At 44.4% G+C, this 17613-nt stretch overlaps 7 protein-coding genes across 7 annotated transcripts; 1 reads left to right on the top strand and 6 right to left on the bottom strand.

The window, feature by feature from the left end:
- Nucleotides 1–1341: 1341 nt before the first annotated feature.
- On the bottom strand, nt 1342–2373 carry DFL_009029 (uncharacterized protein; the record flags this gene model as incomplete). The annotated part of the gene is made up of 4 exons (XM_067638851.1): nt 1342–1383; nt 1462–1510; nt 1592–1627; nt 1691–2373. The coding sequence occupies 4 exons, from the start codon at nt 2371–2373 to the stop codon at nt 1342–1344; spliced, it is 810 nt and encodes a 269-aa protein (XP_067486698.1).
- A 1317-nt stretch (nt 2374–3690) lies between these two features.
- On the bottom strand, nt 3691–4585 carry DFL_009028 (uncharacterized protein; the record flags this gene model as incomplete). Its single annotated transcript, XM_067638850.1, has 3 exons — nt 3691–3720; nt 3802–4206; nt 4340–4585. 3 exons carry the CDS (start codon nt 4583–4585, stop codon nt 3691–3693), a joined length of 681 nt encoding a protein of 226 aa, XP_067486697.1.
- Nucleotides 4586–5430: 845 nt separating this feature from the next.
- DFL_009027 (uncharacterized protein) lies at nt 5431–7584 on the bottom strand (the record flags this gene model as incomplete). The annotated part of the gene is made up of 6 exons (XM_067638849.1): nt 5431–5627; nt 5776–5923; nt 6048–6183; nt 6331–6485; nt 6594–7067; nt 7198–7584. The coding sequence occupies 6 exons, from the start codon at nt 7582–7584 to the stop codon at nt 5431–5433; spliced, it is 1497 nt and encodes a 498-aa protein (XP_067486696.1).
- A 1637-nt stretch (nt 7585–9221) lies between these two features.
- DFL_009026 (uncharacterized protein) lies at nt 9222–9637 on the bottom strand (the record flags this gene model as incomplete). The annotated part of the gene is made up of 2 exons (XM_067638848.1): nt 9222–9320; nt 9431–9637. The coding sequence occupies 2 exons, from the start codon at nt 9635–9637 to the stop codon at nt 9222–9224; spliced, it is 306 nt and encodes a 101-aa protein (XP_067486695.1).
- A 2379-nt stretch (nt 9638–12016) lies between these two features.
- Nucleotides 12017–12583, top strand: DFL_009025 (uncharacterized protein; the record flags this gene model as incomplete). Its single annotated transcript, XM_067638847.1, has 2 exons — nt 12017–12340; nt 12422–12583. 2 exons carry the CDS (start codon nt 12017–12019, stop codon nt 12581–12583), a joined length of 486 nt encoding a protein of 161 aa, XP_067486694.1.
- Nucleotides 12584–12957: 374 nt separating this feature from the next.
- Nucleotides 12958–14553, bottom strand: DFL_009024 (uncharacterized protein; the record flags this gene model as incomplete). Its single annotated transcript, XM_067638846.1, has 2 exons — nt 12958–13889; nt 14016–14553. The coding sequence occupies 2 exons, from the start codon at nt 14551–14553 to the stop codon at nt 12958–12960; spliced, it is 1470 nt and encodes a 489-aa protein (XP_067486693.1).
- Nucleotides 14554–15259: 706 nt separating this feature from the next.
- DFL_009023 (uncharacterized protein) lies at nt 15260–16846 on the bottom strand (the record flags this gene model as incomplete). Its single annotated transcript, XM_067638845.1, has 5 exons — nt 15260–16121; nt 16180–16468; nt 16524–16580; nt 16637–16714; nt 16801–16846. 5 exons carry the CDS (start codon nt 16844–16846, stop codon nt 15260–15262), a joined length of 1332 nt encoding a protein of 443 aa, XP_067486692.1.
- Between the last annotated feature and the right edge of the window lie 767 nt (nt 16847–17613).

Below are 17613 nucleotides of genomic sequence, written 5' to 3'. Positions count from 1 at the left end.
GGTGCCTTTGTCACTGCGGCGATCTAGACAATACAAAGTGAAACCCTATCGATATCATGAAGATTAGTATTCTAGTAAACATACTAGGCAAATGTCTTTGCGAAAATTAAGTAGTTTGTCAGCTATATTAAATACTCACTTGACATGATGACGATATCTAGAGCTATCTGCGAAAGCTGGGTATTGCCACTCGCGCTTAGTACCACCCGTGGGAACAGTTGGTAAATACCAAACCAAAAGTTCTCTAAAGAGCAGTGACGCGCAAGCTTGTTCCCAGCGCTTGCAAACTAGCAACATGTTCAACTTATCCTTCCTTTCAATTCGGTTGCTCGAATATTTCCAAGAAATCTCGGCGGGTAGAGGGTGGCTGCCATGTTTTTGAATTTGGTATCGATTCGCAAACTGCGAATGATACAATTATGTGATAAAGAGGTGAATTCAATAGTCAATTCGGTAAATATATGTACGCTGGCAATGCGATAGAGAACTACTTTCGGATCTCAAGCTTCCCCCTGCACTAATATATAGAGAACCAAGAGCCATTACACCTAGCTCACATCATGCCTCGGTATGCCTGTTTACGCGGCCCTTTATGACTTTCAGCTGGACCTCGACAAAATCGTGCACAAAGTGCAATATATCGTTCAAACAATCGTAAGATCATGAAACGAGTTCAACCCGTCTTTGAAATATAAAAATTTACCTACGTTTATCACAGGATTTGACAATTGGCTGTTTAATTGGATAGTGTTATTTCAGCGAAAAAATGGGAAAAGAAGTTCGTGGGAGAAATATGGGAGAGGTACGAACTTGTCGTGGCTGGGAATGTTGCATTGAAATAGCACAATCTGTTCAAGTTTCGAGGACTAAGCTAATTCCAACGGCATCATCAAGATCCGCCTTCAGATTGCATATGCGAACTAGACGGAGCTGAATTATTATAAAACCAAATTTTTTCATACATCATACTCAATTTCTATCAGATGCTTTTTCTTAACCTCGACTCAGCATCATCCAAGAGGTCTGGTGCAAATGAGTGTTGCAATTTAGACCAGCCAGTATTCGATACCCTTTCTCACCGCCTAGACAGCCTGAACTGCCCTTAATATTAGGTCTTCATGCGCGCACAAGAGCCTTCTATCTGTTCTTTAGACCTAGTTCATTATTCATAATAAACTTTTCTTCTAACCAAAATGCGAATTCATAAGTGCAAATTGAGCTTATCAGCGGCAGCAACCCCAGACTAATTGAGCCTGGGATACAACGCCCATCAAACATACTTTAACCCAAAGGCATTCCCTCCAGAAGTCCACAAAATTACATCCAACAAAATAGAGAGAGTCACCCACGACTATTTTCCAGTTTTGTTGCAAAATCGCTACTCTAGAACACACGAAAACTTTATGCATTTACTAAGATCCATAACCAATTGCGTGCGAGCCGTTATTCTCGTATACATACCGGCTCGTCCCGATACATTCCATTTAGGAGGTCGACGAACCCGAAAGCGCTGAAACTCGAATTTATGGGTGTCAAAGCTACCCCTCTAACACCGATAAGGAATTGGACCTTGGACGCGGGGTTAGCTCACCTCTCGAATCCCTGCCCGATTTGAGATCCATCGGCTCTTCAATAACCACGCCTTCCCAACCCAGTCATAGGAGTACGGCTCGACCTCGTTGGCAAGTACGCCTCCATCGTGGTGCCTTGATGCATGGGAATTTTTGCTTTGCCCAAAACCGGAGGCTTCATCCAGGATCTGTTGCAAAAGGCATCACACCTATGCCTTTGGAAAAAAGACATGATACCGTCCATCCCCAGATCTGCTGGGCCACAGCTATGAGCTTTGGACATGATTACGGGGTCGCTGAGGACGTATCCGTCATTGTACCGTCCTCCCTGGAGATCACAGAGCAAGAGTCGACCACCGGAATTGTCGTAGGAGAAATGGCTGAGCGATTGCATAGCCGCCGCCCAACCCGTAGAATCGGTCAAAGACCAGCCAGAATTGCTATTGAACTTCTCAAAGTTAAGAATCATTGGTTCGATCAATGTTTTCTGGCCGCTCTTAGAGCTACCGGGTTCGTATGTCCAAATTGTTGGCGTGTTCAAGTAGATTGGTTGATTCATGATCTCCGCATCATTGAATTCATCAATGATTTGTTGAGCTTTCGCGCAGATATTTAACTCTTCATCGAAATAGTGATCTTCCACGACACAGCCGGATTTGAATTCCTTCGCGACACAGTCCTGGCCCTTTCGGGCACCAACGGTGTATTTGCCGGCGTAGACGTACTTGAAAGTTCCAGAACCAAATAACTGGGAGGTATCAATCGTTGCTCTAGTAGAATTGTTGGTTCGTGAGTAGGCCATTTTAAGGAGATTGGTCGCGTAGGACTTAAACTTTTCCTTGTCGTAGACCGATCGATTGAGCTCGTCAACCAGATAAAGGATTTTGTAAACGAAAAGGTGTCTAGTTTTAAGGAGGCAATATTTGTAGCGCGCGTCTGAAGCGAGGAAGATAAAGCCCTATATGTCTATAAGCCAAAGAAATCTAGAAATAAGTAGATACTTGAGCTTGACAATGAGATGGAGGGTAACGAGGAAGAAGGAGGACATCTTAAGCGCTTGACGGATGGAATGGGGATTCCAACCCTGAACATGATCATGTGAGATCATGCAAGATGCCGCTGGTGAATACCGTAATGTAGCATAAATCGTGCCTGTTGTAGACAATGTTGGATTTTTGCCTTTCAACACGAAATCTACAGGGTAATAATTATTATATATCTTTCGGCCACTGATCTGGAGTAATTCCGTTATGAATCACAGGTGGCCCCGATGGATTCCGCTTCCATGAGAGTTCCTTAAGCCCTTGCACCGCATTTTTAATCCGATTTTTCAACCCGGGATAAGTAAGACGCTAGAATACCTGATACTGTTGCGGAAGCTAACCCATTATTGAGTATGAGCGGGTTAGCATTCGATCGATGTTAATGACAAGTGTCTGAAGATTATACCCATTGATGTTCCACCGTCTACATTGTCATGTCTGTAACCTTTGGGCCAGGTCGGAATCGAAACATCTTATCCTTGTGCCCATACCATGTTGGTAAATGTGCTGTCTGACTGGCAATAGTTGACCCCATTCTGTCAACAGCTCCTGCAACGACTAAGTTTGTGAGAGACTTTTCCGCCCCTAGTTTTGGGATAGTATCCGATATTTTAGCCCCCTGTTCCACATGGTAGATTAAGTCAGTTAAGTTCTTAATCATATAGGATGGGAACTGGAATTTCATACAGGATCTTCGTTACCCGCATAAGAACTACGATTACATTCTCAAGATCTTGTATTTCTGATACAATCTCTTTCACCATCCCAGCTGCAAGAGTTTTTGTAGCATACTTTTGACCCAGTTCATCATAATCCGCTTTGGTAGCGATTGAGATGATACAAGGCTTATCTGAGTTGTGCGACTTGATATGATCATAGATACATAGTATAGTATCAAAGAACGTCGGATAACTTGGAAGTCCTGCCCCATCTTATTGAGCAGCTATAACAAATTTGGCGTCTTGTGCTATGCCCGTGCGTTTTCCAGCAATCTTTGCAACTAGCAGGGTTCCGTGTCTGAGTCTATCATAAGGACTCTCCGTTCCTTTTTCTATTCGAAAATTGCCGCCGAGAATCTAGTCTTGGATTTTGATATCTTCGACTTCCTGGAGTGCGGATAATAAAGTTGTGTTAACTCAAGTTCATTTATCGTTAAACATTGTTGGTCGGCTGCTTGGATGACTAACCTCATGGCTCGGGTCAAACCCGGTATCGAGAAGGTATACAACTGCTCCCTCTCCGAGGTTCTTATAGTGAAAATATGTGTTTTTTCTCTGTTCTGTGGCAACAAAATTTGGGTCCTTGGGCGCCGAAAGTATCAGAAGCCCCGCAGGTGCATCTTTGAAAGCCACAACCTCGTCGTCAGTATCCGATGGTTTGTTTAAGTCTCTAACCTGATGGCGGTTTTGGGCTTTGGAGTTTGGGATTTCGTTTCGACTGAAAGGAGATCGATGATGTTTTCGGCCTATATCGCGCTTCGCATAAGACCCCGATTGAAGTTTCCCTTGGCTTCCTCCATTTATTTCTTGGTTATACCAGTGCTCAACGCCCGGTGGAGCAAGTTGGCAAGAGTACCATTCACACACGGCGAACTAAATACATTTTGTGAGTTTAGAAGAAAACTAATCATTTCGACAACAAATAGCAGAACTGATCGCGTGACAGGTTTGGTCTTAAAATTAAACAGTGAGACTTTAAAGCAATTAACCATGATATCAAACTTACCGGATACCTCATCCCTTTCGTTCTAAAAAGCGCTCCTAAACTACTCTCCAAAGCTACCAGGGCTCTAACGGTTCCAGAGATAATCGCATATGCCCAAACCCCTAAATATCCGCTTTTAACCTTAAACGTCGAGAATTTCGCAAGCGGTAATGGCCACCCTGCCAGAGGTCCATCCAAAAGCTCTTCATCGAGCTCCTTAAACAAAACCTCGTTCATCCTCTGACTTTTACTTACGATACACCACATATTTCTGCTCCATGCCCCCGGCTAAGTACCTACATGGAGGGATTCGCAGGGAATATTGATGGCTGCTTCTATGTTGTAGCAATGGAATGTGAGTATAAGGAAGGATAGTTTAAGCATGCCGATGGGGCTTATAACGTTATAATTTTACTGGGCATTTTTTTATAAGGGACATGGGAACATCTAACGTGCATTGAAGGCTAAGATTATTTTGTTTGAATAGGTAGCCATCTAAGATTTATATCCTGGCTGGATAGAAGCTGGAGACAAAGTTTGTTGGAATTTATGTTCTTGATATATATATAGATGCAACGCGATCTCGAGACTAGACGAAACATTTGAATATTCCAAGTTGAATATTGTCTCGTAACTAGACTTGGCCGCCAACAATGTAAACTCTACCACGTCAACATTGGCACATTTTCATAGGATCGCTCAAATAACTAACACGTGTATATGTGGTTAAAGGAAATTTTTGAAACTTGACGCTCAGACATAAGTTATATGCACGGTATGAGGGTTGCCACGGTTCAGCCGGATCGTGGGATCAATTATTTCGGCCTGCATATTATTAGATTCAAGCTGAACAAGGAGGCAAAGACAACTTATGAATCAGATATCGGAATTCAAGAAACGAAACTGAAATAAACATTCTCGTGACCTGTCTTGTGAATGAGACCCGGATCTGCACACATTGATCTCGCGCGTAACCTTTTGAATGAAAATACAACATGGAATTATTCTCGTGACCTGAAGGGCGTTCTTGGACTGAGACTATATTTGTGTCACATTCGCGATCGACTCCAAAACAAGCTGTACATATCTGAACGGGATGGTAACAAGGAGAATCACAACGTTCCAATGAGTTTTCTGAACTTTTCCGGCCATTGATCCGGGGTAACTCCGTTGTGGATGGTTGGTACCCCTTCCGGATTTCTTTTCCAAGATAGCTCCTTTAGCTTCGTGATAGCATCCTCTAAACGGGCTTTTGATTCAATATCCCTAGATATATACATGGCTAGCGTACCTGCAACGGTTGCCGTCGCTATAAATTTTGAATTAGGATACGAGTTAACATGCGGTTGAAGAGTTTTGAAGCAAAAGGACAAAGTAAATACCTATCGATGTACCACCGCGATCTTCTACCCACGAGCCTACTGGCCACCATTCCACAGACGCTAGGGTCCGAATACCTTCCGACTGAGCCCAAACAAAATTCGGTATTTTCGGGTCGTATTGGTAAACATTCAATCCATTCACATCTGTGCCTCCAACGACAACGTGTCTTCGTTTTGGTCCATTGACGGCCAGCCTCGAAGGGTAATGTAATATAGGAGCACCCTAGCACAGAGGAAGAGCACCGTCAGCGAGATGTCCATATGAATATCGATAGACCTATCAGTTGCATTTCCTTATATAATTGGTATATTCTAAGGGTGGAGAGATGATATTTGGGCTAACTCACCGGTTCACCGTTCCCTGCCGTCGAAACCAGGATCACATTTTCGAGATCTGTTAGCTTAGATAGAATTTCAACAAGGGGTTTGGTCATTTCATCTCCATCTATTAGAATCATGCCAGTTGGTTTATCTCGCAGGCTCCTGATACCAAATCCCCATGAAATGCTTATGATGCATGGTATATCTAGATCCGCGTGGTGAGCTACGATGTTGTCGTATATTTGGATAAGGGTCCCAAGTTGTGAAAAAAAGGTATACGTTCCACTGCCCTCTAATAATGATGCATACACTATCCGGGCCCTTTGGGCTATCCCGCCTTTTTTCCCCGCAATTTTGCCAATCATTTTACTACCGTGCTCGCCGCGGGCCTCAACATCGGTCAGGAATTCAAGCGGGGGACCTCCAGAGCCGAGCCAACGTTCGAATTTTATATCAAGTAACTCCTAATTTAAACAACATTAGCATTAATAGAATTTGAAGGCCCCATTTACTGTGCCCTCAATGATGTTCACGTATATATAGCTTATTTAATGTTACGATGTGTAGCTTACATAGTGACCTAGATCGCACTCGGAGTCGACAACGTAGACCACGACGCCTTCACCGGGGTCCTTGTAGTGAAAGTATGTCTTAGAAAGCTTTTCGTCCAACATCCATTCTATATTCCTGGGCGCAGACAAAGTGGGAAGGCCCTCCCACGCATTCTCAACGGCGACGACCTCGTCATCTTCTCTTTTCGTCAAGATGCTAGACACGAGGTGCTGGTCATCTTCCGTAAATCGTCTAATGGGTTTATGAGGGGGTCGTATAGAAGATATAGCTCTCAAAGAGCCCACATTTGCTGAACTTTGGTGCCTTTGTTTCCGCTGTTGCTCCCTTTTGCGTAGTGGAGGCTCGCTGCCATGAATATCAACATTTCCCTCGCCGTCGACTCCATTTTTGTTCTGCTCTTCGTTATCACTACTGGGCGTCTGAGCAATATTTGCGGTCGGATCAATTTCTAGATCAACTTCACAACTATCAAACTGATAGAGCATTAGTACAAGTTTACCATAGGAAAAAAACTATAGGAATTCGCTTCCTTAGTCGTAGGACACCTGCTGAAGGTGAATGTCTTAAGGCACCCTCGGGACATTCTCACATTTCTACACTTACCGGCCATTTGTGACCCTTAGAATTAAGGTATGCATCTATATCATCCTTTAAATCCTCAAGTAACTCATCGTATGACTTAGGATTATCTTGTGCCTCTCTCAACTTAAAGCCATACGCCCAAATCCCGAGGTTTTCGCTTTCGATACCCAGCAGAGAAAAACCTCGGGGTGGAGATAACCAACCACCTAGGTTACCATCCAAGAACCCTTCGTCAAGGTCCTCAAATAGGTCATTCCCTCCCTCTCTAAAATCTTTGTCGACAATACAGATTGCTCTCCAATACATAGACACACCGACCTTGAGCTCCTGGGGATTTGGCGAAGGAGGGGCTCCCAGTATGGAAGAGAATAGAATACAACATGTGAAAAAGAAGATAAGAACTGACATAGTGTAGATTGAAATATATGCCCATTAGAAGAAGGTGCCAATGCATAAATAAGCTCTAAGATAAAGGTTTAGAGAGCAGTTTAATAATTTATATATATGCAAGTCGAAAAGTATTTTAAATTTTAAGGACACAGTGATCGAAAGCGACTTGAAACGATTGGGATATAAAATGGCAAAACTTGACCTCAATCGATAAGAAGACCAAAAGTCTATGTACGATGGTAAACTCACGAGCCACGACTTCATTACGGGCTCACACTTGCTCCCTTTTCGACATAGTATCAAACGGATCCGAGAAACTAACACGGCAACTACTGTCACTAGTACTACGCCTCTTGTGGGCTACCCAGGGGACAAAACACCAACTTAAGGGTTTATTACGTTGTTATCTAATTGCCTGCTACGCCGAACTATAACTACATAGCGACCACGCCAGGCCACATGCACAGCATGTATGGAACTTCGTAGGGGCAAGGAACGGCACCATGTCAGATATGTATCCGTAGCCTCTCTAAAAGTTTGTACTCCCACTCGAACAATGCTTCGCTGACACTGCTAACGATAGATATCAAAAGATAGCCGGTAGGCTTAGCAGTAAGAGCGTCGGGGCTCAGATACTCGAATCTGTAAATTGAATTACAGCGGCTGTCGACAAGTTCTAGAAGGAAGGTTGCAGCAGTTGTAAAGAACATCCATAAATCATTTTTGCAAATTTACATTCTAACTCCTGCTAGACCCGGGTCGATAGTGTATTATACTTGTAATAATCTGGCCATTCAGCGGATGGGAGGCCATTATGGACAATTTCCACCCCGTTTGGATTTCTCTTCCATGAAAGTTTCTTCAAAAGCGCAATCGCATTTTCTATACGCTTCGCAGATCCCTCGGTATCTCTAGACATGTAAATTGCCAACATTCCAGACACCGTCGCGGCTGCTATATGGTCATGTTTGTTAAGATTAATATTATATTGATTAAGCGCGTGCGCTAAGTATGTAAAGGGTCTTTGCTTGTCGAGGTTTCGCCTTTACCGGACCCGAATGCATCAGGATAATGATCCCACAGATAAAACCGAACATCGCCAAGTACTCCAACTCCTGCTGGGGCCCAAACAAAGTTATTGGTCTTGCTCTTTTGATTTTGATTTAAGCCGTCGTGTGTAGCTGCCCCAGCAACCACGATTCTACTGTCCGGGTATTCCTTTGCCAATCTTGCAGGACAATCTGTTACAAGTCCACTCTTTTAAGATGTCATAGGGATTAACTTTACTACAAGCCCGAAAAAAGCATAGGTTTTCGACTTACAGGTCTACCATTCCCTGCAGCAGCCACGAGGACGACGTTTTCAAGACCCGTCAATTGCTCCAACAGCTGCTTCGTAAAGGTTCTCTCCACATTTATAGCTTCTCCTCATTTATCCCTAGGGTTTTGCATCGTAAATTGTGTATCCACCAGAATTGACATGTTAACGACACAAAGCGTATCGGGATTATGCGTTTTGATATGATCATAGGTTTTGATCAATCCATCAAATACATTTATAACAGTGTTAAGTGCCTCCCCATCAGCAAGAGCAACGACAACGATGCTAGCGCTTATCGCAACCCCAGACATTCAGCCAGCGATCTTGGCGACCATTCAGGTTCCGTGAACTCTATCATCTAGACCACCGATGTAGGGCTCCACTGGGAAGTCTCCGGTGACAATGTAATCTTGGAAAGCAACATATTGCGGTTCCTACATATGTGGATGTCAACGCGCTTAACAAAATTATTAAGAGGAGGAATTAAATATATCGAATCGTGAGAATGAACCCACTGAGGGTCCTGGTGGCCATGGAGCCTTACCTGATGTCCCAGCCCACATCCACTATCCAGGGCATATACCACCACTCCCTGTCCAGGTTCCTCATAGTGAAAATAGGTTTGGCCGAGCTGTTCATCATCACGCCACTGCTGGTAGTAATCTTTCGGAGCAGACAACTCAGGAAGCCTTTTGTAGCTTAATCTAGCGATGACCTGCTCTTCTCCTTCTTCTCCAGATCTTCTCATCATAGTGCCTTTTCGGGTGAAACTTTTCCCCAGTTGCCCAAACTAGCTTAGCTAGAAAGAAGTCGAACGTTTCGACATCTCAGGTGCGAGATAATACATCTTATGGTCGTCAAAATCAGTATTCCCTTGAGTTCTAGCAAGGAGACACATCTCAAACTACGTATATCAATCATGATAGATAATACTGTCAGTGCATGAACCTTGTATTCTTCTGTATGTATATCTATATAATCATTTAACACCGACAAAACGGATATGGAAATATTAAGACTAACTTACGGGATAGTCTTTACCTTTACTGGAGAAGTAGTTTTTCATATCTCTTTCAACCGCTCTAACGACGATCCGTTGACCTCTGGCCGAGCATCCCACCGTAAACGTATAGGCCCAAGTTCCAAGGTATTCGCTTTTAATCTCGTAAATACTATATATATGAGGTGGTAGTAGCTATTCCGATAACCGTCCTTCCTCAAAACCCTCATCGAGCAGCTTAAAAATATCTTCACCCTTTCTAAATATTTTATGCAGAGGACATTATAGTTTCCAGGATTCCCATCGGCCAAATTTCCCTAGTTTATACTGCGGCACGGATCCGGAAGATGGTTCGAAAAGAAAAAGGGTGAAAAAGTATCAGGATTATTGGAATATACAGGAGTTTCGCCATTGTCATGAGCTTCAATCATTAGTCTCGTCCTCAGGCTACAAGCGCAGCTCCTTTCAAGCAAATTTATATATACGAATTCGCGATCCGTAAAGGGGAATACTCAAAATATGTCGCTAAAGAAGCTTAAGAATTAAACCAACATGGGATGCGGGGCCTGAATTAGACGAGAGGTAGAGAATCTGAGGCTTCTGCTTATATTATCGGCAAGAGCGTTCGTGAGCCCATTGCAAGCCTGAGTAGTTTTCTTCGTTCTTCGAATTTCCAATTACCCATAGCTAATATTAACTAATACGCTGAAATTGACGGAAAATATTGGGCATCATGCATGAGGGGTTCCCACAGGAATAGCCCTCCTTTTCGTCTCGAACGACACATCCACATGCAATTCTGACCAGTACAGTTGCAGTCTATATTTTGGTACTTACTACGCCATAACATTATACCACAATGCATTTACACGTCTGGATCGGCGTGAAACGTAACATGTCAATAAACCCCTATCTCAGCCTCCTCTCAAATGTAACAGATCCTAACCTTCCATAGATCCACAGAAGGCACAGACACATTCCACCCAACGTTACTGCGCCGCCCTCCCGTAGAACGCCACCCTCAAAAAAGAGTCATGTCGATTTGATTTTTAGTTCACATGGGGCGGTTACACAAGCGGCAAGAACTGCAGTCGGAATTCCACTTAACAAACCTTGCGGGTCTAATACCTCTAGCTCTACCAAGTACGAAGCAATGCATGCCCCTAAGCGTGTATAAAAAATGCACGTATATGAAATACACACGCACACATGATTTTGAGAATACGAGCCGCCTTTATACGGCACTCAGTAGATTTAACGGAACAGCCGTTAGTGGGTATGGTCGAACTATGTTTTTCGAGTATCAAAAGCTCTTGGACACGAGAGCTCGGCCTCTCAATACGAGAACATCATCATTATATCTACGTCTATGTATGTCAATATAGATACCCACCCGAAATCCCGAGAATATAACTATACCAAACTCCCCTCAGCCCTTCCTAAAACTCCAAAGAAAATTAATCCTGAAAATCCCAAATTCTTTCGTCCCCCAAAAATACTCTCTTGCAGTCAAATTTCCGCCAGCAACTCGCATTCCAACTAGCTGCATCGAAAAACAAACGAGACCATTCCCAAACCGTCGTTATCCTGTTGGATTTTTGTTAGGCGAACGAGCAACGCAACGCTCCAAGATCTAGACTCCCTCCTATTTTTCTGAGTTGAAACGGTGGTTTCCTGGTATTCTGGTTTTCGCAATCGAAATTTCGTGTGACCCTATCATTATCTCCCCAATTATTTAAATGTAAGTATGAAGGTCTGACGAATGTTATTCCGCCACGAGTATTTTTTATATTTTTTGGTATTTTTCATAATTTCAGAGAAGTTAGAGAGCCTAACTCGGGATTTGATACTATATCCAAGTCTACCAGCGCCTACGAGCCAGACAAATAATATCGTCCAAAGTTCACCCGATTGCATGCTTGATTTCAAAAGATCTTACTTTCTAAGCCTTAAGCCTTTGCTTTCTTTTATACACCAAACCATTACGACTTACCATCCTACTTGACTTCTCTAAGCCTTATAGACCCACCTCAACATCTACCACAGAATATAGTCTCGAATCCATACAACCATTCTCTTCTTAAAAAGTTATATCAATCAACGACAAAAAAAGAACAGAAAAGAAATCAAATGCCCCGCTACACCTGCCACCACGCCCTCCGCCTCCTAACCCCCTCCAAAATCCGTATCCTAGACACCCACCACCACTTCCACACAACCCAGCTCTCAACGACCCACAGAATCTGGGACCCTCCTTATCCAACTTTTTTATCAGCTACACATACTCAAACCGAGTGTTTGGAGTTAGGAAGTGGTAGTAGTTTGGATGCTCATACACACCATAAGGATGACGATGGTGTTAGAATAAGTTATGAAGAACAGAAGCAGTGGAGGGAGAAGTTGATTGGGAAGAGGTTGGTTAATGGGGGTGGGGGGGTGGAGGAGTATGATAAGGTAAGTTATATCTCAAGATATACACGAAGATCATAAACCTCTTTGATGGTCTTGGGAAATATTAAGTTGATGAATCCATAGGTATTCAACGTCCAATTCCTCCCCGCAGGCAAAGACCCCAAAGGCCCAACCTGCACAAGAATAATAGGCCCCTTAAAAGGAATATTTTCCGATATAGTAGAGCCACGGTTAACCATTCACGTGGATGAGAATGATGTCGTTTGGGATGTTTACTTTGGATGAATCGGACTCAAGATTACAACATATACCAGCGCGTTCTTCCTTTTTTATCTATCATCTACAATAGGTGTTTAGGCTCGGAGTTAGGATACATATCATTTTATCGACCAAGGTTTTTTTTTTTTTTTTTCAATTGATTTCATTATTATTCCCTAATATCCAGTAGTGAAAAAACATGCTTTTTCTTTTATCTCCCCTCTAACTGGCTAAGATCCCCTATTCTAAAAAGTTTGTTATGAGGCGGAGAACTGACAAGAGCCTATCCTCTAGTCCACCGACCAAAAAAAAAAAAAGGCACAGATATAATCCACAACATACATATTCTCCTCTATCCCGAAATCTAGTCTCGAGGCTCCAAAACCCCTCCCTCCACCCCTTTAAAATCCAAAAGAAGAATCCAATACTCCCCAATGAGCTGCCGGCGTAGCAGTCCCATCCATACCATGAACCTTCTCCCACTTCGCCACCGTCTCAGCAGTCCACTCCCCTTTCACGCCCGGAATAACCCATTTACACCCGCTCAACATCCCATCCACAACCTTTTGCATCTTATCCCTCCACTGCCAAGCATGATTAGTAGCATTAAGCTTCCTAACCTCTTCGTCCGTCAACCGCATCCCCTTCCCACCAACCAACATTTCCACAAAGTTTTTCTCCGCTTGCGGCCACCATCTCTTTTTAAACATCGTGGCTCTCTTTTTTCGGTGACATTCGATATTACATTCGTGAAGATTCGATAGGTCTTCTCCAAATTCTTTGATCCATTCCGGATCTTTTTGCAACTCACACTCAACCCTTCCAAATCCCCTTGCAAAATCCGAGCTATCACCATACAGCTCCCCCGGATCCTTAACTTTCTCATACCCCCCACGCTTCAACCACTCATTCCCAATATTTTGCGTTACCAAAACCTCCAGCATCCTCTGCACAACCTCGGCCGGACACACAAGCTCCTCAACACACCCAGCATACCACTTCTCCCTCCTAACGTTCGGTCCAGAGTTATAATACGAATACTGGGAGTATCTATATCCCATAGTTCTTTTGATCTGGAGGATCTCGCCTGACATGTTTCTGATCGTTTGTTTTGCATATTCGATTAAATGAGCGGGACGACTGTCACGGGCGACTTGGACGGGTGTGGTGAGCAGTTGTTGTTCCAGTTTGCCGGGTCTGTAAAAGTAAAGCATGTCCCATTCGCGACGAAGGTAGGGACCTCCGTTGCTAGAGCGGGTGTAGGGTTCTATGATGTATTCGCGGGGGATGGTGGAGATGTCGATGCTGTTGACGAAGTAGAGTTCGTTTGCAGCTGTTTTATCATAATCAGCCATCATCCAATATATCATCCCTTAACTAATTTGCACAGAAAGTAATCGTAATAACAAAATTCTTATACAAGGAAGGGAAGAGAGGAAAAGGGAAGAAAGAAACATACGAATCCCCAACTCATCCCAACAATCCAAACAAGTCTTCCTCTTAAACGCCATACCCCTAACAGCCCTAGCCATACACTTCTCGCACCTCTTCCTCCTCCTCCCATTCTGCTGATTCACAATCGTATTCTGATACGCCCTATTCTGTCTATAATACCCCAAATCCCATCTACACATCGAATGCGGCGCCTTACTCCATCGATACCAAAATAAATGATTCGACGATTCAAATATTATCTTCCGAAAGAGCGTACAGCTGTTAGCCATAGCTCTGATATCACGGAAGTGGGTCAGGTTGTAGGCTATGTGTTCGACTAGCTCGACGGGGAGCTTTTGGAAGGGCGCGATGGCGTTGGGCGGTTGCCCGCGGATTACGTTGAGTTCTTGGAGGTCGGAGAGTGTCCATTCTGGCGGGGGTTCTTCGGTGAAGAGGTCGATGAAGGAAGGGTTGAGGATGTCGTCTGGATTGTGGGGATGGTTTTCCTTGTCATGGAAGCTGGAATCGGCCTGTGTAGCCGTGGAAGCGAGGTCGGTTGCCATTGTTGTTGAATCTGATGGAGCTTGACGAAGCTACAACAATGTTAATACCCACGATCGTGATCCGAGACCCCCAAAATTAAAAGGAGTGAAGATAAAAGGAAAGAGAAAGAAAAAGCGAACGAGTGAAGTTTCTATAGTTTATATAGCGCCCCAGAAGAAGTCGACTAGCTCTAACGTTAACGAGGGCCAAAAGCGCAAGGAAGATGAAGCTGATATGGTTTGTTCTGTGGTGTTCTGAGCTGTGGATTGTGAGGGGCAGCCAAAGTCGAATCCAGTCAGAGCTAGTTCACGACCAATCGAGTGGAGTGAGGAGCCCCCAACATGTCACTAAGAAACTACAGTGGAGGATCTGGTCTGGGCCAATGACTCAAGACAGCTTAGGTTTCAATTCGCGATATTCGCCGGCAGATAATTCAGATTACATGATATCCCTGCATTTGGATTCATCTGTATATCTTATGGTAGTCTAGCATGGCATTAAAAGGGGACAGTGCTGAATTAATTTGGTCAAATTTTGCTGTGTCTGTACACGCAGCTAGTAGTTATTATCTGTACATACAAGACAGCATGCAGCTGTAGTTAAGCTACTACAAGAAACGAACGTGACCAATCCGTCGTCGTCATTAATAGTAATTAAGGAAATAAAACCGAGTGGCCTAAAAAAAACAACCGGGCTCCAAGCCAGCCAAGCCAAATTAATGCGCACCTACAAGTTCCTGGTCTTCCTGAAGTTCTCGCCAGCATAGATGGCCTGCTCTCCGAGCTCCTCCTCAATGCGAAGAAGCTGGTTCAGCTTAGCAACGCGCTCCGAACGGCATGGAGCACCGGTCTTGATCTGTCCAGCGCGAAGACCGACGACGATATCAGAAATGGTAACATCCTCAGTCTCACCGGATCGGTGGGAAACCATGACACCCCAGTTGTCACCGAAGGAGTCCTCAGCGGCCTGGATGGACTCGGTGAGGGTACCGATCTGGTTGACCTTGAGCAACAAAGCATTGCAGCTCTTCTGCTCAATGGCACTCTTGATACGGGTGGGGTTGGTGACAGTCAAGTCGTCACCGACAATTTGGATATCAACACGCTTAACAAGCTCGCTCCATGCCGACCAGTTGTCCTCAGCGAAGGGGTCTTCGATCGAGACGATCGGGTACTTGCCAATGAGCTCGACGTACTTGTCGGCAAGCTGCTGGCTGGTGATCCACTTGGACTTGTCCGAGCTCTCGTTCTTGAAGTCGAGATCGTACTTGCCGTTCTCGCCGGACTCATCGGCTTCCTTGTAGAATTCAGAGGAAGCAACATCCATGGCAATCTTGACCTTGCCAGTGTAGCCGGCCTTCTCGATAGACTCAGTGATCAACTCAAGAGCCTCCTCTGGGGTTCCGATATCGGGAGCAACACCACCCTCGTCACCGACATTTCCGGCGCTGAGACCGTACTTCTTCTTGGTCAAAGACTTGAGGATCTGGTAGATTTCAGCACCGGCTCGGAGAGCCTCAGAGAAGGTCTCGACACCAGTTGGGGCGATCATGAATTCCTGGAAAGCGAGGGCACCACCAGCGTGGGAGCTATCAAAAACACGTCAGTACCACTTCATTTTACTAATAATGAACTATTTCAACATACCCTCCGTTGATAACATTGAAGAATGGAACGGGAAGGATATATGGCTTTTTCGAACCGGTCAAATCGGCAATGTGAGCATAAAGTGGGACCTTCTTGGCAGCGGCACCAGCCTTCGCGACAGCGAGGGAGACACCAAGAAGAGCGTTGGCACCGAGCTTAGACTTGTTGGGAGTACCATCGAGGGAGAGGATGAAGTTATCGATGGCCTTCTGGTCGGTGACATCGATGTTCTCCTTGATGAGAGCGGGTCCAATGGTCTCGTTGACATTCTTGACAGCAGTCAGGACACCTATTTAATCTTTAGTAGGGAAAGCGGGGCAATGGTTAATGGCGGGGCAACACACCCTTTCCACCCCACTTGGACTTGTCCTTGTCACGGAGCTCCAAAGCCTCGTGAACACCTATTTTTAATTTAGTATATATTGCAGAGAGGTATATAGAATGGAGGATATCGTACCGGTGGAGGCACCGGATGGGACAATGGCTCTGTGGAGACCGGTGTCGGTGACGACGTCGACTTCGACAGTGGGGTTGCCTATGATGTACCGGTCACGTCAGTATCAGTCCATTGGATTGTTTAAATAAGCAACAGGTAGAAGGAGGGAAAAAAGAAGGGCATACCGCGAGAGTCGTAGACGGAACGGGCGTGAACCTTGGTGATAGCCATCTTGATATTTCTATATCATCAACAATACATAATATTAGCCCTTCATCTGATGTCGTCATAGTCACTACCCCCACCACCACTATTCTACCTACTACAAAGCAAAAGAAGAGTAGAACATACCAATAGAATTATCTCAATGAACGGAGGTTAATGGTAATGCCTATAATAAATACCAAATGAAGAATATATGAAGCAGTGGAGTGGTGGTGAGGAAAGGAAGAAGAGAGAAAGAAGAAGAGGGGGAGAGAGAGAAAGAGAGGATGGGATGGCCCGGTTCACTTATAATAAACTTTTCCCTTAACGACACCCCTCGATTTCCATGACAAGACCGACAGACCGACCGATAGACTAAACTGCCTAGCAGCCTCCGTTACCATGCACAGACCACGACAGGCATCCGTCCCTGGCAATTGGGTGGTTCCCTCAGTTACTATTACCATTACTCTACTCCATCACACTCCTTGAGGCTTAGTCTCGAGGGATATATCACATTCCTACCGTACAGGACACTTCAGTACAGGCACAGCGCTGTAGAATCGCCGTATAAAGCATCATTCGAGATTGAATCCTATACAGCACAATACAGGCTGTACAGGGAGGAACTCGCCAATTAGACCGCAGCTAAATCTCTGAGTCTCTCAACAAATTGAATATGGGATTCGCCGATGCCCAAAAACTGACAATTTCGCCTCAAAAATATTTACTTTTGCTCTTAGATACGTCTGCATGTAGCATAAGTAACGTCCGTTTCTTGGCCGGTCCATGAG

This window comes from Arthrobotrys flagrans (genome assembly GCF_004000055.1).
Source record: "Arthrobotrys flagrans strain CBS H-5679 chromosome Unknown unitig_1, whole genome shotgun sequence".
NCBI lineage: Eukaryota > Fungi > Ascomycota > Orbiliomycetes > Orbiliales > Orbiliaceae > Arthrobotrys > Arthrobotrys flagrans.
Note: the sequence above shows the minus strand (reverse complement) of the source record. Positions and strands in the feature narration are given on the sequence as shown.